The 26,222-nt window shown below is 41.4% G+C and overlaps 2 protein-coding genes across 3 annotated transcripts in view; one reads left to right on the plus strand and one right to left on the minus strand.

Annotated features, from left to right (window-relative positions):
- Window positions 1-10,748, plus strand: LOC125374730 (early nodulin-75-like). Its single transcript, XM_048386042.1, has 2 exons — window positions 1-35; window positions 8,300-10,748. The coding sequence occupies exons 1-2, from the start codon at window positions 1-3 to the stop codon at window positions 10,746-10,748; spliced, it is 2,484 nt and encodes an 827-aa protein (XP_048241999.1).
- The window catches only part of LOC124142631 (secretin receptor-like), a 163,723-nt gene that overhangs the window by 89,539 nt on the left and 47,962 nt on the right, over window positions 1-26,222 (minus strand). The window lies entirely within an intron of this gene.

Genomic DNA, 26,222 nt, shown 5'->3' on the forward strand with positions numbered 1-26,222 from the left:
ATGATCAAGAATGAGTCGAGTGAAGATCAAAACAAGTAATGGTACACCCTTGTAGTCTTGGTAAACAAAGTGTCGCCAAACAGGGCGGACCACCTGACAAACGATAGATCGATTATCTCTCGGCGTGATTGTAATTGTTTAATTTATGGTTAATTTGTTTTAATTGTTGTTGTTGTTCAAGAAGTCGGAAGATCGCTTTGTCCATACAGGTTACAAAATAATTATTTCCCTGATTAGAATATTACTGTTCTTCAATAATATTTGCGCAGAAAAGAACGCTTAGATATGACACAATACTTAATGTATCAGCAGAAAAAGGCGACATTATCATATAATGGGTTGCCGCGTTACAACTGTATTTCAATGATTATGAAGACATGAAACTTTTATTGACCACAGCTCATTTGTCGTTTGTAACGACGATTTATGGCTACTTCTTGTCCCTTATGTGGCTTATCTCCCGTCCAGCCCATTGGCTTCCTCGCCGTATTATCTTTGTCCATTACTCCTACCTTGTGTACGATTAAGGGGCAAGATTGTATTGTATTGTTTGTTGTTTAACGCCGCACTCAACAATATTACAGCTATATGACGGCCGTCTGTAAATAGTCGAGTCTGGACCAGACAATCCAGTGATTGACATCATGATTATCGATCCACGGGATATCCAATTGGGATACGATGACATGCATCAAGCAAGTCAGCTAGCCTGACCACCCGATCCCGTAAGTCGCCTCTTACGACAAGCATATTCGCCTTTTACGGCAAGCATGGGTTGCTGAAGACCTACCCTACCTGGATCTTCACGGGGGGAGACAAGCATGAGTTGCTGAAGACCTATTCTACCCCGGATCTTCACGGGGGGAGACAAGCATGGCTTGCTGAAGACCTATTCTACCCCGGAATCTTCACGGGTCTGAGGGGCAAGAGGAGGCCCTGAGATGTCGTTACAAACATTAATGAAGTTGTTATCTCGAAAAGTTCTTCCAACTTCTAAAACTCCAATTTTTATGTCTGAGGTTGGTCCTCCAGATTTCACACTCGACCAAGGGTGGATTATTTGCCACTGTTATTAAACCGCTATTGATAGTGACAAAACGACAATCATGTTTTACACTTCCGTTTTACACTTAATGATATGAGTGAGTATGGTTTTACGACGCTTTTAGCAATACTCACGAAATGGGCTTCACACATTATACCTATGTGGGGATTCGAACATGGGTCTTCGGAACGCTGTAACCCACAAGGCTACCCCACGCCTCTTGATACGCATGAGAGGCCTGACATTGGTTCATAAGGAAAGATAACGCTCACACTATAAACATTAGGATATATAATCTTGTTTCCGCTACAACACTTCCGAACACATGTTTATCTGTAAGAACGATCCTTTGCACACGCTGGAAATGATCGGTTCAGTTGAGATATTATCAAGGTCATTTCTTGTAATAAGTAATATCAGAACTGATACATAAATAGCAAATCGGTAGGTATATATAGACATAAATTATTTGCAGAAATTATACCTCCTTATTCTTCTTATTACGTTATATAATTTGTTTGGTCTCGATCTAGATATTCTTTGGACCGCCCACCGTCGCTGAAATATACATGCAATATACATGTAAGTTTTGACCTGCCACAATCAATGAAATATACATGAAATATACATGTACGTTTTGTGGGTACAATATGTGAAGCCCATTCCCAGGGTCCCCCGCCGTGATATTGCTAGAAACTTGCTAAAAGCGGCGTAAAACCATACTCACTCACATGTGTGTTGTGACCGCCCCCAATCATTGAAATATACATGAAATATACATGTATGTTTGGATCGCCCACCATCAATGAAATATACATGTATGTTTTGACAGCCCACAATCAATGAAATATACATGAAATTTCCATGTGTGTTGTGACCGCCCACAATCAATGAAATATACACGAAATATCCATGTATGTTTTGACCGCCCACTGCCACTGGAATATACAAGCAACCTACATCAAAAAAACATGTACGTTTGGATCGCCCACCATCAATGAAATATACACGCAACATACATCAAACAGACAAATACGTTTCAACCCAAACTCAATCGCAAGCAAGACATAAACATGTCTCAATTAACTCAAACAAACAGCGGGCCTCCCGCCACTCCAGACAACCATTTTATTACATAATCATGAACGTTTGGTACTACGATAAGCTCATTAAAATTCCAGGTTTTATGTAATTGCCATATGGGAAGACTAAGCACTTTAACGTGGATATATAATAAAATAATTAAAGTATACGAAGAAAGGGTGGGCTCACGCGCTAATGATTAGAACCATCTGTGAACGTTTTCGGTATCTTATCTGACAATGCACAGCTACCTCATGTGGTGTTTGCGTTTTGTTGCGTGATCGACGGTTACGATACGTTATCGTTGTAGGTGGAGGAAACACACCTCGGAGGAAACATGTGTGATTACACTCGCGATAGTTGATAGGAAAACGGAACTGTTAGACAACACATCCTACTTTACTACTTCTAAATGTCTAATTCTGATGGGGTGTATACCACGACGGCGCGCGGCACCTGTTGATGGCATCGCGCTGGATCCTTGTGTCAGATTGGGTGAGGTTCTCGACATTGAAAATATACTTTGCTCTGAAATGTGTTGAGGAGATTACGATAGTTTAGCATAGAAGAAGAGAAGGAGAAAGGTTATATTGTATTCTCGTGCCCCGGATGTCCAATCGGAAATAAACCGATGGGATTCTGGGTAAGAATATAGGTCCCCAGCAACATGTGTAAGAGGCGACTGAATGTATTGGATGGTCAGGCTCGTGAACTTGTCACTTAATCCCAATTGCCTGAATCAATGCTCATGATGTCAATCACTGGATTGTCTGGTCCGGATTCGTCTAATTACACACCGCCGTTATCAACTGAAGTATTGCTGCGTTAAACAGCAAACATACTCGAAGGGCACTGATTGGTTTATGATATATGGGATAAACAATACCAGGCCATAATAATAATAATAATAATAATAATAATAATAATAATAATAATAATAATAATAATAATAAATCTGTCTGGGCTGCGTGTAGAGGGGGCAAGGCCCCTGAGCTGATGATGAGCATGACTGTGCCAGCATCACCCAAACCCTCTTTGCTGCATTTTATATTTAATCTGTAAATAATGATGATGATGATGATGATGATAATAAAATGAAATATGACCAATAAAATTAATACATGATATTACTGTGTTTGAGAATTGACTTGTCTTGTTAAACAGTGATGAAAGTTAAGCGATAAGGAGGCAACGGCCGAATTCAAATCATGTTGTCTTAGATCTGACAAGTGATCACACGTGCAACTAATAAAAGTCTGTTGATTTACAAGGACGGCCATGTCATTGTTTAATTGTGGTAATGGGTTCCTAGCCAATCTATATTTAATTAAACTAAGATCTTAGCTCTCGCTACCGGGAAAGATCTGAAGACATCCCATTACGGGTCACGTCAGTTCTAGGGACATTTCATCCGACCAATCAGGACTACCAAATCGGGAAATGACAGACGGAATGTGTTTTCTAATCATGCAACATCGAAAAGGTTTACACGTGGTATTCCGAACGACGGTTACGGACTGTAAGACTCATGTCAGATTCATCGTCTCTCTCTCGCTCCAATATGGGAAAGATATTTGAAACGCTCGACACTTTCCATAGTCTGTCATACAATCTCGGCCATTTTCTTAGACTTTCCAGAATAATTATTTGTTTAGTTTTGAAATTTTGAATCGAGACTTTTTGTCAAAATATTTTTCAAAGCGGAGTCTGGAATGGAAGTCGCCAGTTTGAACTTGTGCCGTAAAGCTCGAGAAAGACGCTTTGTGATTGGCTAATGACGGCTTCTTGTTAGCCCTTTCATTTCGTCTCCAAAGTTCGCGAAAGGCCGTTCTGACGTATCTTCCCGAGGCAAGGGAGTTAATTGACTATAAAAGTCCAGTTTCCACCCTTGCCGAACTAGGCTGGTATTATGGAGTTACATTTTGGCTGGACTAACGAGTCTATGCATAGTCCAATTAAAATCACGCACCGAAATCGAAATCCGGTTAGTAAACTGTCGTGCAGATTTCGGTCGATTGCATGATTTGCAAAGCATGTGCACCGCCAACTCGTTGTCAACAGATATTTTCCAAGGCTTTTCACGTTTTGACCAAGCTGCTCACGGGATTTGATGCACTTCGCGAGGTAAGACCCGTTTTATCACAACATAGATCTTGATTATCGATCAAATCGTCTTGACTGGGCGCCGCCATTTTGTTTGAAACAAATGCAAGTGATACGAGAGGGGGAATCTGATTGGTCCTTAGGAGAGGCTTATAAGGGACATAACTCGTAATAATCACTGGTGGCGCTACGATCGGGCCCAGTAAGTCCAGCCTTGTTCGGCAAGGGTGGAAACTGGACTTTTCAAGTCAGTTAACTCTCTTGCCTCGGGAAGATGGTGCTCGTAGGTTTCACGTCTGAGACTTGCATCGCTTCGGACTTACCTCCCACATCACGCTGACACATCATCAACCCCATCTAATCTCGATACAAAATCCGAGCCATTAAGTCAAAGCTAGTCTCGATTATCCAACGAAACAGATTCGATTTGGTGTAAAAGACAAAATAGCGGTGAAAATGATATGAATGAATCACTGAAAATCAGTGATGACACCAGGTGTTTGCGAAATATGTGAGCATGTCCAGCCTTCCTGGTAGCTCACACAATTTGGACAAAAAAGTAAATGTTTGTTGCAGGACGCTGCACATACGAAGTCATGTTTCCACTCAAAATGATACATAAACAACCTGTTATAAGGAGTACCTGTTGTATGCCATTGGAATATTTGTGTCACTAATAAAAAAGCAAGCCAGTGATGTATCATCCGCTATTATCTGGTATATTATATCATTCAATTATTATACAAAGCTTGGATGGCGCCATCGTAACTTCATCTTGAGTTTGGTTCGCGAAAAAAGAACGTAAAAAACAACCGATCTGAGCGAGAGACATTACGGGCTGAGTGAGTGATAAGGTTGAGATGGTGACGTCACTTCCGCCACGAAGCTGTGGTGGAGAATTGATCTAGGTTATTAATCATAAAGAAGTGAGGCATAATACATAGGATAGTTAAGTGACTCTGCTTGGGTATATTTCTATTTCGTTTGATGATGGAAAACTTCTCTAAATAATTCTCTTAATAGAAAGTTTCATGTATGGTGTCGCCATCTTACTTTCGAATTAGGGGCGGTCGGGTAGCCTAGTGTTTAAAGCGTTCGCTCGCTACGCCGAAGACCCGGGTTCGATTCCCGACATGGGTACAATGTGTGAAGCCTATATCTGGTGTCCCCTGCCGTGATATTTCTGGAATATTGGCTAAAAGCGGCGTAGAATTAAACTCGCTCACTCACTACTATGGAATTACGTGTAGGTATTGTGCCTCAACACGCTGTATTTTACTGTCCTACTGTCCAAAACGGGGATTCCGGGTCTACGTCAGGTCAAGACTAGCTTTTAAAGCCTCATCTACAGGGTCGAAGAGTATCAGAATTCAAACCAATAAACGTCAGGTTTAAATTTGATTTTTTTCTATAAATAAGTTCAATGTGTAAACAGATTTCTCAGATGTTAAGACCCACTATTGTTTTGGCCCAAGATCATTGTCCTAATGTAAACCGCCATTCAATTTGCTCAGTTTACGTCATTTTTGCGTTTCCCAAACACTTTACTGTCAGTGTAGGTATTTTGTTTCAGACTTATTTTATTTGCTGTTTTACAGCAAGTTCATAAGTGCAAATGTGGTCGCAGAGGTCGCATCTTACATGTAGTTCTTGCTACCGCTATACAAAGATTTGAGTTGAGAAGTGACAGCTTCTTTAAATTGTCATCAGCTTTATATTTATGCTTGACAATACAATATCACGAAACTACTCATAGCATGCCAGTGTCATATTCCCATCCTATACATATATTAAATACAAATAGCACTTTTTGTTTGAAGACAGACTGTCGGCAACTTTGTTCTCAGAGGAATTGAACCGCTGTAAATATTCGTTATATGACAGTTATATTTTTTAGCAACATGGATTTTGTCATCGTAAGCAACACACGAACCCAATGGTGACTCGGGATAATAATTTGCCCGTTTCAGCTAAATGGAACATCTGTGTCTGTGAAATCTGGACACACACGACGTACTTGTGGTCTCCGAGGATGTGTACAATCTGAAGCTTCGGTTCCAGTCAAGAGTCAACATGTTAGAATGAAGTTTACTGTTATACCTTGATACATATATTGTCACTTTACAAATTAAAATTCCCTTGCTCAATCATGTTTTCAGAAATACTACATTAAACTCGATGCAAATTATGGACATGGCATAAATATAAAACGAGTGCATTAAAAGAAATCGTAGTTGTGCAGTTGGATTATGATTTATTATGGAATTGGTATCAAAGAGCATCCTAACTGTACATGAACATTTACATGTTAAAATGCATATCATTAACTCATGGAAATGTACATTGTTTAGTCACCAACGTGTCATGTTTAAAGGTGAGGTGAGGTGAAATGGGGTTTAACGTCGCGTCCAAGATTATTGCACTTATATAGCGACGTGCATGTACGTGTGTGTGTTTGTGTGGCTGCTTGTACTAGTCCGGACTGATGCCGATTTATAGTGCTGGCTCACTGAGATACATTGCCGCAGTTTAACATGAATATCCCACTCAGACACAGTTTACTGACTCCGAGCCGACCAGTCGTTGTTTTAGTCCCTTAATGCCTAGCGTCAGACAGGATAACAACAAGTACCATCTTTTAACGCCTTTTGGTAAGACGCGGCCGGGTATCGAACCCCGGACCTTCCGCTCTCCGGGCGGACGAACTACCACTAGACCACGGAGGCGGTCGTCATGTTTAAAGCCTTAAACATACTGACAGTGTTCATAACATACCCGTTGATCTAAACCTATAGTTACACTGCAATGCAGATCACGTTGTTACAGATACTGAAGCTATATACATGTAAGGCAGTCCAAAATGAACTGTTTATCCAGCAATGTATTTGATTTCTTATTCAAATAATCGATCTTCACTCTCTCACTCTCTCATACACACTATCTATCTATCAATCATTTTATGTCTCTTCTATAGTGCTGAATTCGTACATACCAGGGGGGGGGGGGGGGGGGGGCAATAAAAGTTGGAAGCTATATTGTCCCATATCCCGTTAACTTCTTGCGAATACGTATGTTTAATCCAAAAATATATTTTAAAATAAATGGGTCGATGAGTATTATCTCAATGTTATTTTAATATGTTTATATGATTTCTTAACCACTTTATTATTCTGAACCCGTTCATATGGAACCCTCATCTATCCGATGACCTTAGTGGGGACATATTTATACACGGTTCGGACATTTGTTTATCAGGAAGATTTGCTTAGAACCGTAATATCCGGATTACTGAGGGTTTACTTCATATAATAGTTCTGATCGGTTGAATATAAAAAAAGAATACTATTCACATTTTATTTTATATAATTTATTTTCACATTTCATATTTTGAGGGAGCCTTCTGATTCGTAAAAAAAGGTTTAAAAACGTCTCATGTGACCAGCGAGACATGTTGTGACTGACAGTGACAGGTGTCTCTTCCTCCCCGTATATATTTACTAATCAGCTTATCAGCGATCGACCAAGATAAAAAGATTAATACTACTTGCCCTTTGGGGTTTATACATTGAACCAGGCAGGTGTTGGTCAGACAGCGAGTCCGTGCGTCTTTTTCTGTACGTAGATTGCTAGGTTTAATGCGATATAGTTTTAAACGGGTTGTATTGAACACTCCAAATAAATGCCAGATCTAAGTTATCGACAGCCACTCCGTCCTTCCATTCACATCATTCCGCCTCTCCGGGTCACACCATATGCCCCGCCCAAGTTCCGCCTCTCCCGCTCACACCACATGTCCCGCCCACGTTCGACCACGCCCCTTTATACTGCTATCAGCGCGAGATGTGTTTATATTTATTTTGCTTTCATACAGTGTGTAATTCCCAACAATTGCTCACCATCATGAGAATTCAACACTCACCAAAACCATGAATGAACAAGCACCATTCAACACACACACACCATCAGTGAACAACCACCATTCAACACTCACACCACCATCCATACACAACCACCATTCAACACTCACACCATCAGTGAACAACTACCATTCAATACTCACACCATCAGTGAACAACCACCATTCAACACTCACGCCATCAGTGAACAACCACCATTCAACATTCACACCATCAGTGAACAACCACCATTCAACACTCACACCATCAGTGAACAACCACCATTCAACGCTAACACCATCAGTGAACAACCACCATTCAACACTCACGCCACCATCCATACACAACCACCATTCAACACTAACACCATCAGTGATCAACCACCATTCAACACTCACACCACCATCCATACACAACCACCATTCAACATTCACACCATCAGTGAACAACCACCATTCAACACTCACACCATCAGTGAACAACCACCATTCAACACTCACGCCATCAGTGAACAACCACCATTCAACACTCACACCATCAGTGAACAACCACCATTCAACACTCACACCACCATCCATACACAACCACCATGCAACACTCACACCATCAGTGAACAACCACCATTCAACAATCACGCCACCATCCATACACAACCACCATTCAACACTCACACCATCAATGAACAACCACCATTCAACACTCACACCATCAGTGAACAACCACCATTCAACACTCACGCCACCATCCATACACAACCACTATTCAACACTCACACCATCCATACACAACCACCATTCAACACTCACACCATTAATGAACAACCACCATTCAACACTCACACCATTAATGAACAACCACCATTCAACACTCACACCATCAGTGAACAACCACCATTCAACGCTAACACCATCAGTGAACAACCACCATTCAACACTCACGCCACCATCCATACACAACCACCATTCAACACTCACACCATCAGTGATCAACCACCATTCAACACTCACACCACCATCCATACACAACCACCATTCAACATTCACACCATCAGTGAACAACCACCATTCAACACTCACACCATCAGTGAACAACCACCATTCAACACTCACGCCATCAGTGAACAACCACCATTCAACACTCACACCATCAGTGAACAACCACCATTCAACACTCACACCACCATCCATACACAACCACCATGCAACACTCACACCATCAGTGAACAACCACCATTCAACAATCACGCCACCATCCATACACAACCACCATTCAACACTCACACCATCAATGAACAACCACCATTCAACACTCACACCATCAGTGAACAACCACCATTCAACACTCACGCCACCATCCATACACAACCACCATTCAACACTCACACCATCAATGAACAACCACCATTCAACACTCACACCATCAGTGAACAACCACCATTCAACACTCACGCCACCATCCATACACAACCACTATTCAACACTCACACCATCCATACACAACCACCATTCAACACTCACACCATTAATGAACAACCACCATTCAACACTCACACCATTAATGAACAACCACCATTCAACACTCACACCATCAGTGAACAACCACCATTCAACGCTAACACCATCAGTGAACAACCACCATTCAACACTCACGCCACCATCCATACACAACCACCATTCAACACTAACACCATCAGTGATCAACCACCATTCAACACTCACACCACCATCCATACACAACCACCATTCAACATTCACACCATCAGTGAACAACCACCATTCAACACTCACACCATCAGTGAACAACCACCATTCAACACTCACGCCATCAGTGAACAACCACCATTCAACACTCACACCATCAGTGAACAACCACCATTCAACACTCACACCACCATCCATACACAACCACCATGCAACACTCACACCATCAGTGAACAACCACCATTCAACAATCACGCCACCATCCATACACAACCACCATTCAACACTCACACCATCAATGAACAACCACCATTCAACACTCACACCATCAGTGAACAACCACCATTCAACACTCACGCCACCATCCATACACAACCACCATTCAACACTAACACCATCAGTGATCAACCACCATTCAACACTCACACCACCATCCATACACAACCACCAATCAACATTCACACCATCAGTGAACAACCACCATTCAACACTCACACCATCAGTGAACAACCACCATTCAACACTCACGCCATCAGTGAACAACCACCATTCAACACTCACACCATCAGTGAACAACCACCATTCAACACTCACACCACCATCCATACACAACCACCATGCAACACTCACACCATCAGTGAACAACCACCATTCAACAATCACGCCACCATCCATACACAACCACCATTCAACACTCACACCATCAATGAACAACCACCATTCAACACTCACACCATCAGTGAACAACCACCATTCAACACTCACGCCACCATCCATACACAACCACTATTCAACACTCACACCATCCATACACAACCACCATTCAACACTCACACCATTAATGAACAACCACCATTCAACACTCACAACATCAGTGAACAACCACCATTCAACTCTGCATCCACCTGCCAAATACCATAACCACCAAACACTTCCCCATCATCATCAGAAGAGTGGAACACCGCTAAATGTTCTTGCCAGCATCAAAATTGCCCAACCCCACCTCAACTATACAAATTCCTTGGTGTCAGTGTGTGAAAAAATGTCACCCTAACAGTCCAGTTAGTGCATTCTAGAGTAGATAACGAACAAATTAAATTATCATTTCTCTGATTTACTCGCCGATGTTTGTCTTGATCGCGGTTTCGCTCTTTCTTTTCTTTCTCCCTTTCTTCCATTGTCTTATCTATAAAATCATCAGTATTTCCAAAAAAATTCTAAATATATTCGACTGAGACATCGTAAATCGTGTAAAACAACCTAAACCAGAGGCCTAGCAACAACACGCTTCCAGGACCTGCCACATTGCCATTTTGGCAGAGGGATTTCATCGATTATTACCTCTACTACAATTGGCCCGCATGCCGAGGTGAACCAATCTGACGCACGTTTAAACTTTCGTAAACACCGAAACTGATAACCAGTCCATATAAAGACGAAATGAATCGAAATTCAGTCGTGATTTGCAGTAAAGCAAATGTTTAATGCAGTAAATCTTCACCGACTGTCAAAATAAATACAATAACTATTGCTGAATGTGTTTATCAGACATTCGGTTATCAGACCTTGTCCCTAAAAAATGTTATCAGCCACGGGCTAGCGGGTTGGCAGCTATTCAGACATCACCTGTTATACTCCCTCAATCCATCACTTATCCCGCCCCACAACACCCTGGATCCCCGCCCCTCCCTCCCGTAAACCTATATATAGTGTGGGTAGGTGGGGTGGCCAAGTGGTTAAAGCGTTCGCTCCTCACGCCAAAGACCCGGGTTCGATTCCCGACATGAGTACAATGTGTGAAACCCATTTATTGTGGCCCCCACTCTGATATTGCTGGAATATTGCTAAAAGCGGCGTAAAACCATACTCACGCACTACCTTTGTTGTTCCCCGAACCATCCAACACCCACCTAACATTTGATCCTGTGTAATCTCTAGCTTGTAAATAGCAATCGATTGCAGCGATGCGATAAGATCTGCCCAATCACAACTGATAGCAATGGTGAGCAAGAATCAGCACATAGCATGTCAATGCCAGAGGAGTTTAAGTCACTGAAGCGGTTTCAGCACTTGGGGGTTGATGACGACGCTCAGATTACAAGTTTAACGCATAAAAACAAGATCAAATATTTACAATGTCGATAATCTTAAATTAAGAAAAAATACCATCGATATTTCGTTCCTATTACGCAGTATGATTTTCTGATTCCAAACTGTCAGATAAGTTAAATCATGGTTAAAATACATAATCACAAATCAATATTTGCGAATAGTTGAATCTCTAATGAACGGATTTAAACCTCTCTACTGCGTACATGGTGATTACGAACACCTGAATATAGCAACCGATTCTTGCATCCCGCTGTAGATATCAGGATGGAATGGAGACATAATGCACTGGATTATCGAGGGTTGTGTACTACAGATCAAATTCGAACATTGCTATTCAAAATTAAGACAGAGAAAAGGTATTTCAATAACGCACATTCCCCTGCTATCTTCGGCAAGTAGGCGATTCAGTGTTTAACTGTAGCACACTGTTTTTATACATATTCCCAAGAGCAGATATCTCTTTGGCTGAACTTTTTACCAATAATGATTCGTATCTGCCATCACGTGTGTTCCCCTATATCTCAAATCATTAGCTATTTGTTTCATGTGATTCACTCGACCGTATTCTCAAGGGCAGATATATATTTTGCTAAAGGTTGAAATATAGAACCTCCTTACTACGGAAACCTTCGGAACGATGACCTTTCTTGGGAAATAGCGATCTAGAGAATTTTCCAATCATGAGATCACACTAGCACAGTTGGATCAAATATAGACTTCGAAATAATACTGGGAATAAAAGCGACAAACCCATAACTGTTTCATCCTACCGGGTACCCATTTACTGCTGGTGAACAGAGGCATATTTCGAGGTTACTTGCGTAAAAAGACACCGCATGTAACATGAGCTTCAGTGTGGGGCTGAATCGAAATTGACTAAAGCCCTGGGCACTCTCTGGACTTGTCGAACATGGTCACCAATCCAACTACTCTCCGCCACCAGCGTTCACCTGATTTATGACCTGTGCGTTGTACACATGACCACGTGACACCTCAATAGGGAACATTTATGATCAAAGTAACATGATTCATTTATCCGGACATATGTTTAACCGTACGATTTCAAGGGTTCATTACCGTCCGTATTAATAGGGTTTCACTGTACTAATACTATTAATGGCATCTCTTTCACTAGTCGCTGCTTGGTAAATGAACGAAATGGACGCAAGGACGGGTTACATTGAAAAGTGCAACTTCAGAATAAGACATATGTATATAAATGCAGATCCGAATTCAGTGATGAGAAGATTATTTTAATTGGCCTAAGGGGTCTGTCCACAAATTTGAATGTCCGCTTTGAAGAGATGGATCGGTATGTGTGTTAATGTATCCGTGGCGAGTATTTCCGTTGGTGTCTTAACATTTAACACACACACACACACACACAAACACGCGCGCGCGCAATTATCATTTTAATCGGACCAGGGTTATAATTGGTCTTCAGCAACCAATGCTTGCCGTAAAAGGCGACTGTGCTTGTCGTAAGAGGCGACTAACGGCATCGGGTGGTCAGGCTCGCTGACTTGGTTGATGCATGCCATCCTATCCCAATTGCGTTGATCGATGTTCATGATATCAATCACTGGATTGCCTTGTCCAGATTCAATTATTTACGAACCGTCGTCATTTAGATGGGATATTGCTGAGTGCGGCGTAAAACAATTTTAAGCGGATCTGAAGACAAGCACAGTTTTCCCAGAAGCCGAAACACTATGAAGGTAGTGTACCTTGCACTGCCAGAGTGCGACTTTGAGTATTACGGGTATCTGAACATGAAGTGGGACGTTAACTCATCACCATTCCATCCTACCGGGTACCCACTCACTGTTGGGTAAACAGAAGCATATTTCGAACAAATTCTTAGACCATCCCTGTGTTTCTCATCTTCATACCAAGCTCTAGGGGGCGGAAGGGGGGCACGGGTAGCTCAGTCGTCTAAGGCGCCGCTATTCGCTGTGCAAAGTTGCGTCCCTTGGGCAGACCCGAAACCTATGATTGTGGGTTCGAATCCCGGTTCCTCCTGATTATGTTTCTAGGATTGTGCCCGTGCCCGTGAGTTTCACCGAAGTCCTAAACGTCTTAGACCTGCATCACTTCGAGGTTTCCTCCCCTATTAAGCTGACACGCCGTGAAATAACTTGAATACTGTTAAAAGCGGCGTTAAACCCAACTCTCTCACTCACTAGAGGGCGAAAGCAAATTATTTTCAACAAACCCAACCCTTTCGTTGGTGTGGTATACAACAGAAACGTAGTGTTGTAATGCACGACAGTAGTTTATAATCTATGCGTTATTGAATACTACTCCAAACAAGTTATTGAACACCCGATTTTCACATGTGGCTATCGACAATAGGTCATGGTCTTTAGCTTCCCTTGAGTAGTGAACTATATTGGAAGGGCAACGAACGTGGCGAGGGTTTCAAAGAAGGGAAACGGTAGACAAGTTTTACAGAAAATATCTGTTCATTCGGGAGAACGGATCAATGACCCGCACGGTAATTTATGACCACCGGGAAATGGAATATACACCAAATAACGATGCTTAACGAGAACTAGGTAAGTCTGTTTTCGGAGCAGTCACCAACCTACAGTGAAAACAAACAGTCACTCTAATTACATCGATAAAACTATACAAATCCTGGACGTAATACATCAAACTAATATCTCTTGCAGTGACGGATTGTAAAGACTCTTTCATCCTTGTATCTATAAAGGTTAATATCAATCTTATATTCATTAAATAATAATTAAGTAATCTTATCAGCCACAGACCTCACTATACTCCGCCGCAGCAACAGAACGCAGGCTAGTTTCATCTGTATATGACAGCTTGTCTGTCGCCTAGAGATTAGGTAGCTAATTTATCCTCAAAACGGTCGAACGTAACCTTGTTTCAAGGTTGTCCTTGGATGTGTAGTAATTCTATCCTCCTAACAGGCAAGTCTACTTATGTGGATGGACTCCAGTTTCTTTTAAGGACAACTTGTTCTTATTTTTTACATAATCTAGAAATTATGTATAAACTAATAATTATTGCCTTCGAGACTGGTGCAAGGCTATGTCGAACCATTAAGTTAGCGATTCTCCATGATAGATGATAGCTGCAGCGGCAGAGCTTAACGCAGGTGATGCTTAGAAGGAGTATGAAGAGGAAGCAGAAGTAGAGATGATAAATATTCTTCTATTTGAATTTCCCTCCAGTGGGTCCCGGTCCTCATGTGCTGATTGAAAAAAATCTGTCGTGATTAAAGTTTGATGCCACGAATTTGAAGTACTTTATGACCAGGATGATTGATAATGAATTATGGTGTTTGAGATCCCTTAATCTTTCCCATCCCGCTATCGAGGAAGGTCCCCTAGAGGATCCGGATTACAGTTGGTCTTCAGCAACCCATGCTTGCCGTAAGAGGCGACGAATGGGATCGGTTGGTCAGGTTCGCTGACTTAGTTAATGCATGTCAACGTAACCCGATTGCGTAGATTGGTGCTCATGATGTCAACCACTAGGTTACCTGGTCCAAACTTGATTAGAGAGGGTCGCAACACAGGCGGAAGGAGGGTTGGGGGATCGAGGAAAGGGATGATTTCACCCCCACCCCCCCCCCCCCCCCCCCCACCCCCCCCACCCCACCCCCCCCCAATTGTTGATGATGATCGATTTTGTTCAAATTCATCTTAACAAGTTATTGTCGACAAATATTACGAATCGAAAATCGGTCTTTCAGTATTGATGGAAATTAGTTTGAAATGTCGTTTCTATCGGCAAATAGCGATCTAGGGGATTTTCCAATCATGAGATCACACTAGTGCAAATGGAACAAATAAAGGCTTGGAAAACCATACTATTGTGAATAAAAGAGACAAAGCCATTTCTATAATCTCCACTCAAAGCAGAGTCTATTGTACGATTCTATGTCATAAGCATGTGTTTATGAATCGCTATGGCATGGTGGTAAAACAAGGTGTCCGCAAAAAGATAGGCGTATCCGTCCCCATCGGTAGAACCCGTCACAAACACATGCAAAGTCAAGTCAATTGGAATGAATCCTGAGGGGATTGAATAGCTCCCGTGTGTCCCGTGTATGATGAAGAGCTGACTATAATGGGGATTGGGAGGCCTGATCCTGTGACGATCATGTGGATCGATGCTCATGCTATCAACCACTAATGTGCCTGGTCCAGAACCCATTATTTACAGACCACCGTCATATAGCTAGGGCATTGCTGAGTTGGTTGTTAAACTGATTTCACTCACATATTCGTCACTTTTAACAAAGTCTGTAGAATCTGACTTTGAGAAACTGTTCAAACAAAGCGGACCAGCCATTTGCAGGCTCCCTCAATTGTGGAGTAACCACGGTAACAGGGATGCCAAGTTGAGCTGTTTACATCCTAGTGCATGTATGTATACATATATTACAGATGCAGAGGTTGGCAGCCAAACAAACAAGAAAAACATATAATTATCGTGACAGACACAAACACAACCGCGACTTGACTTATGAATTACTTCAGCCGTCGACGCGAGGTGAGGGATGGAGCGACAGTCCAGCAACACAGCTGTTGGCTGCACCGAACTGAAAGCATAACAGGGACTTTGACATAAGGTTCAATAAATAACGAAAAATATGACTTATTGCGATTATTTCATAAAAATGTTTAATTATGTATTGTATAGTATTGTAATTTCATGTTTTATGTGTCGTGTCTCATAGGTCAATAGCTTTTAGATAACTTTTGTTTGTTTGTTTGTTGTTTAACGCCGCACTCATTAACATTTCAGCTATATGACGACAGCCTAGTGATTGACATCATGAACATCGATCAACGCAATTGGGATACGATGGCATTCATCAACCAATTCAGCGAGTCTGACCGCATCACCCGATCCCGTTAGTCGCCTCTTACGTGAAGCATAGTCGCCTTTTAACCCGGATATTCAATAGCTCAGAAAGGGAATTTTAACCTGTAAAGTGACAATATATGTATCACTGAAAAACAATAAACTTTATTCTAACATGTTTACACGGGACCCTAAACTACAGATCGTACAGATCCTCGGAAACTACAAGTACGTCGTGTGTGTCCAGATTTCACAGACACGGATATTCCATTTAGCTGAAACGGGCAAATTATCATCCCGAGTCACCACTGGGTTCGTGTGTTGCTTACGATGAACAAAATCCATGTTGCTAAAAAATATAACTGTCATATAACGAATATTTACAGCGGTTCAATTCCTCTGAGAACAAAGTTGCCAACAGTCTGTCTTCAAACACAAAGTGCTATTTGCATCATATGTATAGGATGGAAATATGACACTAGCATGCTATGAGTCGTTTCGTGATATTGTATTGTCAAGCATAAATATAAAGCTGATGACAATTTAAAGAAGTACTGTCACTTCTCAACTCAAATCTTTGTATAGCGGTAGCAAGAACTACATGTAAGATGCGACCTCTGCGACCACATTTGCACTTGCTATAAAACAGCAAATAAAATAAGTATCAATTTAAGTCTTTGTTTAGTGGTAGCAGGAACAATGCTCTCTCTCTCTCTCTCTCTCTCTCTCTCTCTCTCTCTCTCTGTGTGCATGGAAGTCTGTTTACACATAACAGTTAATTGTGGGTAACTGAACCTATCTCTCATGGGGTTTCTCAATAAGCGCAAGTCTGTTGGTTAAACTGCACAACTCAATATCTTACTTCTTATGTTGTCGATTTCACGAGCTTCCAGTCGATGGGTTTTCGTAAAAGGCCATTTGATCAGCTGCAGAATACATCGGGTGATATATTAAATGTAAACTTCCTGGTGCTGCCTGTACCTTGTAAGGTACTCTAGAATGGTTTTTCAGTGTCTGTCATGTGTTGATGACGGAAATACATCACATGCGTCACTCAGTCAAAACCATGACATCTCCCGCCATGTACATAACACGCCTGCATGTGTTAGTGACAACTTCACACATAATCAATTTCAAGAAGTCATTTTCGCGATCGAGGTACACAATCGGTGTTGGTGTTGTCACGTGTGATGTGACGTTTTTAGCTCAACACGCCGGTCAATGGTAACTGTTAATTATTCTTCTGTTACTCCCGATAGAGTAACAAAATGACATCGACATCTACTCATAAATCTTTATCCTCGTGGGCATTCGGGGTAACAAGTGAGCCCCGGCAACCTCTGCTCGTCGTTAGAGACGATTTAATGGATCGGGTGGTCAGGCTCTGTAACTTGTTCGATTGCGCGTCACTGTAGCCCGAAGGCGTGGATGGTTGCTCACAATATCAATCACTCGTTTGTCTGGTAAAAACTTCATACAGTCATACAGCTGGATTTTTACTGTATGTAACAAACAAACAAACAAACAAACAAACAAACAAACAAACAAACAAACCATTTGAATCTGAGAATGTTTTCAAACAGGTCATCTGTTAGTTCAAACATTAGTTTCTCTTGCAAAACACAGTGTATATATTTTAAAGCATTCGCCCCCCATTTCATTCCTGTCCCAGTATCAGCTCTAGCAGCCTATACTCACCCCTTTTAAATTCTTGGAAATAAAGAGATATGAGGGTTCCTAGAATTCTGGAAATCACTTCCAGTTACCAATGTATTTGAAATGTAATATTTCACTGACAACAACCGGACTATTTTTGTAAATAACAATTCTGAAAAAAATGTTCAATGGAGTATACGTATATAAAATATACTGTGTCATATTATGAAGTGCATAGGCGGACCCAGAGAAGATTCCAGGGGTGTAATTGTGAGAGGGAGATATGTCATTGCAGTATTCTTTGGTTTAAAAAAGAAGAAGTATTTCCGTCTACATTTACTCCAAGACTGTCTTTTCAGCATACAACAACATGGCGCCGCGTTGGTGTCTGGCGTCAAGGCTCACTTGTCATAGTGTCGGATCGTTGTTTGAACTGCGCATGTATGTGACGAACTCCTCGCACAGAAAACACAGACTCGCGATGCATTGAGTACATACAATCAAGGGAGGTCACTGTCATCTTCACCCTAGCATCACCTTGATGAGAAAACGACAGTGAGATACAGAGGCGATGTCTGCCATTGATATACCAACGTGATGTGCACGACTAATGACATCAAACCGCCAGTGTAGAAATACGCAGTCGTCTGGAAATCACTCCAGTCAGCAATGAATTTGAAATGTAATATTCCCCAGACAACAACCTAACTATATTTTGGAATAACAATTTTGAAAGAAATTGCGACAAGTCCTTGGGTCGCGAGGAAGGTTATCAAGTACATTCCCTTTCAGGAACTATCATTAACCGGAAATATCTCCATTGAGGAAAAGGTATTGGTTCGCGACTCTGCACGCAGTGACCCTTTAAAGCGAAAACTGTCCAATTTAAGTGTACTCTTAAACTAACGGTTGCCAAAGTGTATATTTAAATAGACTGAATGAATTTCTTTCAGCCTGTTTGAAATATGCAAAAGTCCTGCTCACTGGCAAACAAACTTGAGAAAATCCTTGGCTTGCCGCTTCTTTTCCAAGCTAATCTACAAGAGTGGATTCTTCTATGAACTCTTATACATCAATCCAGCTTTAAGCTGAAAGAGCTGTCCTCTTATATATTACACTTTACATTATCAATGCCAGGATGTATTCCTTCGCGCGGAAGGATAACTGACGGTGAAGCCCACAAAAGAATCCGTAGCATGAATTTACATATATTGTTGCTTGAAACATGGGCAATGTATATTTAAGTCGAAGTAACATCTTTCAGTGAGTTTGCAAACTTCATCTTTAATTATGGATACAGATGGATGTGCCTCCATGGGAGAAGCACTGAATGTACATGCAAAACGAGTTTTTACATCTGAACCTTCTTCAATCGCCCCTTTATGACACTGAACTGTTCAATTCTATACGCTTCGTTCGCTGTTGACTATGTTTGCCTCAATTCAGCTCACTCGTCGACGCCTTCTGAATTCAAATTAAATTAAATTTTTAATCTGACAACATTTTAAATTAAAATCTCTCAAGTAAAAACAATTTACTGTCACTTCTTTAATTGGCAACTCTAAACACCAGTGTCAGGACACGGCGTGTCTATAAGTTATCTGATGGCGACATGAGATTTACGTCTGTAAAACCGAAATTGATCACCATAATTTGTTGTCGATGTCAACATCTCGCGATTCCCCACGGAAACACTGATCCCGTCAGAGACAAGCTCGTTAATTGCGACAGGAAGCCAGTACAAAGCTCCGACTACATCAATATGGCTGAAGATTTGTTCCTAAATGTCTCTGCCCATGATGAAAATCATTCGTTAATGTCATAATCATATTCGTTTCGTTTTAGTTTTTCCAAACGTTGCAGGTGAGTGAGTGAGGGACTTGGGTTTACGTCGCTTTTAACAGTATTCCAGATATTTCACGGCGTGTCAGCTTAATGTGGGAAGAAAGCCCGAAGTGATGCAGGGCTCAGATGTTTACCACTTTGGGTATTGTGCTAACAAACCTAGAAACATAATCGGGTCGAAACGATCATGGGTTTCTGGCGTGCCCAAGGGACGCTACACTGCACAGCGAATTAGACGACTGGGCCACCCGTACCCCCTCCTATACATTAAATATATGATATCACATATTCATACACATCACTTTTAAATATCAAGTCGACATGGATACTTTTCCGCGAAGGCTAAGATCTTATGTGTCCATTCTTCTACTGTTATCTAGGCTGCATAAGTTACTTTTAAGTTTCTCGTGCATAAATTTCTTAAAAGTGTGTTGGGAGGAACACTTTATCATTTTTTTGTCAACCAAATATACCAGCAAACTAAACAGGGCAAACATTGAACTCTGCTCTCCAAAGTATGTCCAGTTATGGATCGATTTGTTGTGAGCAGTCAAAATGATTTAAAAGTAACGCGGTTCCCCGAGACAAAAATATTTTTTTAGGCGAGTGTTGCTTTAGCCATTAATACCCATAGTCCGCGACGTAGTATCTATACTAATCAATGAGGCGACGAATGGATCTGGTGGCCAGGTTTAGTGTCTTGGTTACACAACAAACAAACAAACAAACAAACAGACGAATTGAACTTGAGAATGTTCCCAGTTAGTACAAATATCATCACACCTCCATGTCAGAATGATGAGATCTAATTGGTCCACGTGATTTTGACAAGGACTGTATTTGTTAAGGCCACAGAGTATACATTTTATAGCCATTCCACCATTCCACTCATATCTCTAGCAGCCTATATATTCACCGCCCATCAACTCCGGGAAATTAAGATACTTGAGGGTGTCTTTAACACTGGTGGGTGTACTTGAAGAACGATATTTATTTTACCTTATACACAACTTTACACAACAAACAAACAAACAAGCATCATACCATATCGTCTTCTGTACGACATACGATTCAAGTATATCTAAAATAGTATATTCAAAATAACCCCCCTGATTAAAAACTTTAATTCAACATGGCATCGTATTATAACCAATAAAGGACAAAGCAGTGAGTGAGTGAGTTTTTACGCCGCTTTTAACATTATTCCAGTAATATCACGGCAGGGGACACCAGAAATGGGCTTCAGACATTTTACCCATATCGGGAATCGAACCCGGGTCTTCGGCGTGACGAGCAAATGCTTTAACCACTAGGCTACCCGACCGCCCCCAGACATTTAACCGCTCACCACAATAAGACTGACACGTTTCTCGTCACAGGCAATGATCCGGTGACCACGTGCGTTCCTCAACAGATATATTGTTGAGTATGGGGATTTTCTTTTGTAAACTGCTGAGCAAAAAAGAGTATCCACCAATTTTTATGATGGCTAAAAAATAAGAACAAACAGGAAATAGTTCGAAAGTGATGTATTTGACATGGGTATCAAAGGCGATGTAATATGCATTATATCAACGAGTCTCACAACAGGCCTAGGTGAGGTGCACATAACATCTCAAGGAACCATTCGTGACCAATTCGCCCCATTCCGGGACAAGCCGTATACGTTACGGAAACATCCGAGTGGTGACGAATGCTCGGGGAACACGAGGGTCGCTATTTCGGCGACTGTTTTCAAGTTCATGCTTTCTTTTGCTCGGCAGTTTATAACACAGACATGTTTTACGACTAGTTTGATAACGGCTAAACGAAAATAGATCATTCCTTCTCGACTTGTGAAATTGATGGCGAACCAACAACTTCAATTCGGAAATGCCACCGTTCGATTGACAGATTTCGAAAACATAGTAAGTGAAGCAATTCGTAACAGTTAAATAACATCCCAGGTGATACAGCTGGCATTTTATGAGCGTAATTTCAAGGAAATGGTAATTGCAGCAAATCACGACTTGACACTTTGAATACCCAAATCAAGCAAGCATGAAGATGACTTAAAGAACGATTTGGACTGCATAGCCCTGTGTGTAGGCGATGCACACGCCTCACAAAACCAGCCTAAAACCCTAAAATGAATATTTTCTGGAATTAAATTGATAAAATTGCCTTATCAGTTCAGTGAAAACAATATTTAAAAGTCCCTCAATCTTGAATTTCACTATCTTCTTGCGAGCATTGAGTTTAAGCGTAATATTTATGTCTAATATTTAATACGCCGGCTTATTGATTAAATAGCCGGGCAAAGCAAGGTATACACTTGAAAATTGGGTTTGAGCACAAAATTGCAAAACGTTATCAAAGCGTTACTCAACTGATAACAATCGGCGAATCACTGTTTATTTGTTTATTTATTCGTTTCTTTTTTGGTTAACGTCGCACTCAGCAATATTCCAGCTATATGACGGCGGTCTGTCAATAGTCGATCTGGACCAGACAATCCAGTGGTTGACAGCATAAGCATCAAAACACTGCAAAATTAAGGTCTAAAATACATGCGACAACGCATCCATGTCCCTTCAAGGATTCCATACTTACCTACTTTTGAAACTGAGACGGAATGCCAGACTAAACATGTATGAAAATTGTCCTGACACGTCGCGTTACAGCAACTCACAGCCTCATTTCCTGTAGCCATTACATTTCTGGTGTCTACCGCCGTGAAATTGCTGGAATATTGCTGAAAGCGGCGTAAAATTAAACTCGCTCACTCACTACTATGGAATTACATGTAGGTATTGTGCCTCAACACGCTGTATTTTACTGTCCTACTGTCCAAAACGGGGATTCCGGGTCTACGTCAGGTCAAGACTAGCTTTTAAAGCCTCATCTACAGGGTCGAAGAGTATCAGAATTCAAACCAATAAACGTCAGGTTTAAATTTGATTTTTTTCTATAAATAAGTTCAATGTGTAAACAGATTTCCCAGATGTTAAGACCCACTATTGTTTTGGCCCAAGATCATTGTCCTAATGTAAACCGTCATTCATTTTGCTCAGTATACGTCATTTTACTGTCCTACTCTCCAAAACGGGGATTCCGGGTCTGCGTCAGGTCAAGACTAGCTCTTAAAGCTTCATCTACAGGGTCGAAGAGTATCAGAATTCAAAAGCGGCGTAAAACCATACTCACTCACTCACTACTCACTACTCACTCACTCACGGTAGCCATTAACAAGCGGCATTTGCCACGTTTAGACTCGCTTCGTAATCGGAGCGGACGAAAGTTCTAGAGTCACGTTACAATGGTACGCTGACACAAAGAAATATTTCTCTTGGTGTCAGTGATTTTGCAGTTATAGCTGCACCGTTTGTTTAATTTGCGTTAAAGACTTTTTAGTGATAACAAAACGTAGGAGGAACAAATCCATGTCAAAGTGGTTAGTTTAGGATAATCTATCTATCAACCTGTACCGTAAATCCATAATTTAGAAGTACATTTGTACATTCAAATGGTATACACATATTTAAAACACATCCACGACGACACTCTCAAACTCGACTTTGACGACGTCGAATAGTCGACCTCGGCATCGGCCACACATCAAAAGAACATTGACTTACGAATGAATATTTTCAAATCAGTAAATAAACAAATATAACATGTATAGCGTTATGCCAATGACAACAACGTTCAGATTAAAATCATTCCTGGTGTCCCCCGCCGTGATATTGCTGGAATATTGCTAAAAGCGGCGTAAAAACCTCACTCACTCACTCAGATTAAAATAATCAAACAACCCGTTTAAGAGAAACACTTTAATAAACAAAGGAAACATATGTCTTTCTGTGCTGCGATTGCGTCATGCGATTGATAAAATACTCGTTCAGGGCCCCATGTAATAGCAAAGAACCTAGAACCATGTACAGCAAGGATCATCTCGCGAAGGAGCTTGGCTCACGTGCATTATCATCAACATCTCTCGTTTATCATCATTATCATCAACATCTCTCGTGCATCATTATCATCAACATCTCTCGCGCAGCATGAAAGGGCGACTCACACAGTAGAAATACCGACCACAAAGATGGTTTAATTTCCGAGTATTTGCCACAAAAGCATGTTTTGTCAAACATCTAGAAGTGGGAACGTATTTTAGGTTTGAGAAAGTAGGGATATGTTTTAAGCAGAGAACAATCTCGTAAAGGTCTGCGCTCCTTGAACGTAAATAAATATCTCATTGATGCATTCTCCTATAATTCCGGTAAGTATAGTTTATGTTTTGTAATGAACTTATGACTTTAACGACACATATATTGTGTACTTAACGTGGACTCAAATAAAGTAGGTATGGCTGTCTTACCTATTCGCTGATGATCAATTCTTTTGCATTCCGTTGTCTTTGACACGAAGTGTTCGCGTGGCAGACAGACAGAGCTGTCAAGTTTGGTAACGAAAACGAAAAATATGTCATAAATAATGCATGCATTCCTTTCTTCTTACTGGAAGTTCAAGGATTTTGGTAAAAGCATTGACAGGAGAAATGTTGGCACACGTACAAGGACTAATGCACTGACGCTACTGTGACAAGAGGGAATGAGTATGGTTTTATGCCGTTCTTTTTAATATTCCGGCGATATCACAGCGGGGGACACCGGAAATGAGCTTTAGACATGGTACTCATATGGGGAATCGAACCCAGGGCTTTGGCGTGACGAGTGAACGCGTTAACCACTAGGCTCCCCCATCGCTCCAAACTGTACACGAGTGTTAGGCAATAAAATAGTTTGTCGTACACCCCAGAGCACATCTTTCATAAACAATTAATCCCCATTCAACTCTCAACCCTTCTCAGACCTCCGTGATCTAGTGGTGGAGCGTCCGCCCGGAGAGCGGCAGGTCCAGGGTTTGATCCCCGGCCGCGTCATACCAAAAGACGTTAAAAGATGGTACTTGTTGTTACCCTGTCTGGCTTTCAGAAACAGAGTTAGTTTGGCCTTCGTTCATGAATCTCTTGGCTTGAGACTGAAATTCTCGTTTTAACTGAGCCCGGGATGGGGAATGTCTTGACATTCCAGTAGCAAGTGAGCAATGGATTCAGGCTGATTACCGGTGAACCATTTGGTGGTCTAGTGCTAGAGCGTCTGCTCGGAGAGCGGAAGGTCCGGGGTTCGATCCCGACCGCGTCATACCGAAAGACGTTTAAAAAATGGTACTTGTTGTTACCCTGTCTTGCTACCCGGTCATCATTGAGGGGTTGAAACGATGACTGGTCTGCTCGGAGTCAGCATACTTTGTCTGAGTGGGGTATTCATGTTCAACTGCGGCATGGTATCTCAGTGGGCTAACACTATAAAATCGATATTAGTCCAGACACACACACACACATACACACACGTGCATGCACATCGCTATATAAGTGCAATAATCGTGGGCGCTGGGGATAAGTGTCCTGCCCGGGGCTTATGATTAGAAGGGATACGCATAAAGTTTACTGAATACAGAAAAAACACATGTAAGTTCGATTCACTTTCTGAACATATTGAAAGAACTACATATTGTGGACAAATGAGTGAGTGAGTATGGTTTTTCGCCGCTTTTGGAAATATTCCAGCAATATCACGGCGGGGGACACCACAAATGGGCTTCACACATTTTACCCATGTCGGGAATCGAACCCGGGTCTTCGGCGTGACGAGTGAACGCTTTAACCACTAGGCTACCCGACCGCCCCTGTGGACAAATGAAGTTTTAAAGAAACCTAATTCAACAGGTTTCCACTATGACAAGTTTATTTAAAAAAACAAAACACTCGAGAGTACCCTTATGGAAATATCTTTAAATAAACTTATTCCAGGAACTATATGTTAATGGGCGATGGGCTAGCCTAGTGGTTAAAGCGATCACTCATCACGCCGAAGGCCCGGGTTCGATTACCCACAT

This window comes from Haliotis rufescens, unplaced genomic scaffold (assembly GCF_023055435.1).
Source record: "Haliotis rufescens isolate VD_foot unplaced genomic scaffold, xgHalRufe1.0.p SCAF_10, whole genome shotgun sequence".
NCBI lineage: Eukaryota > Metazoa > Mollusca > Gastropoda > Lepetellida > Haliotidae > Haliotis > Haliotis rufescens.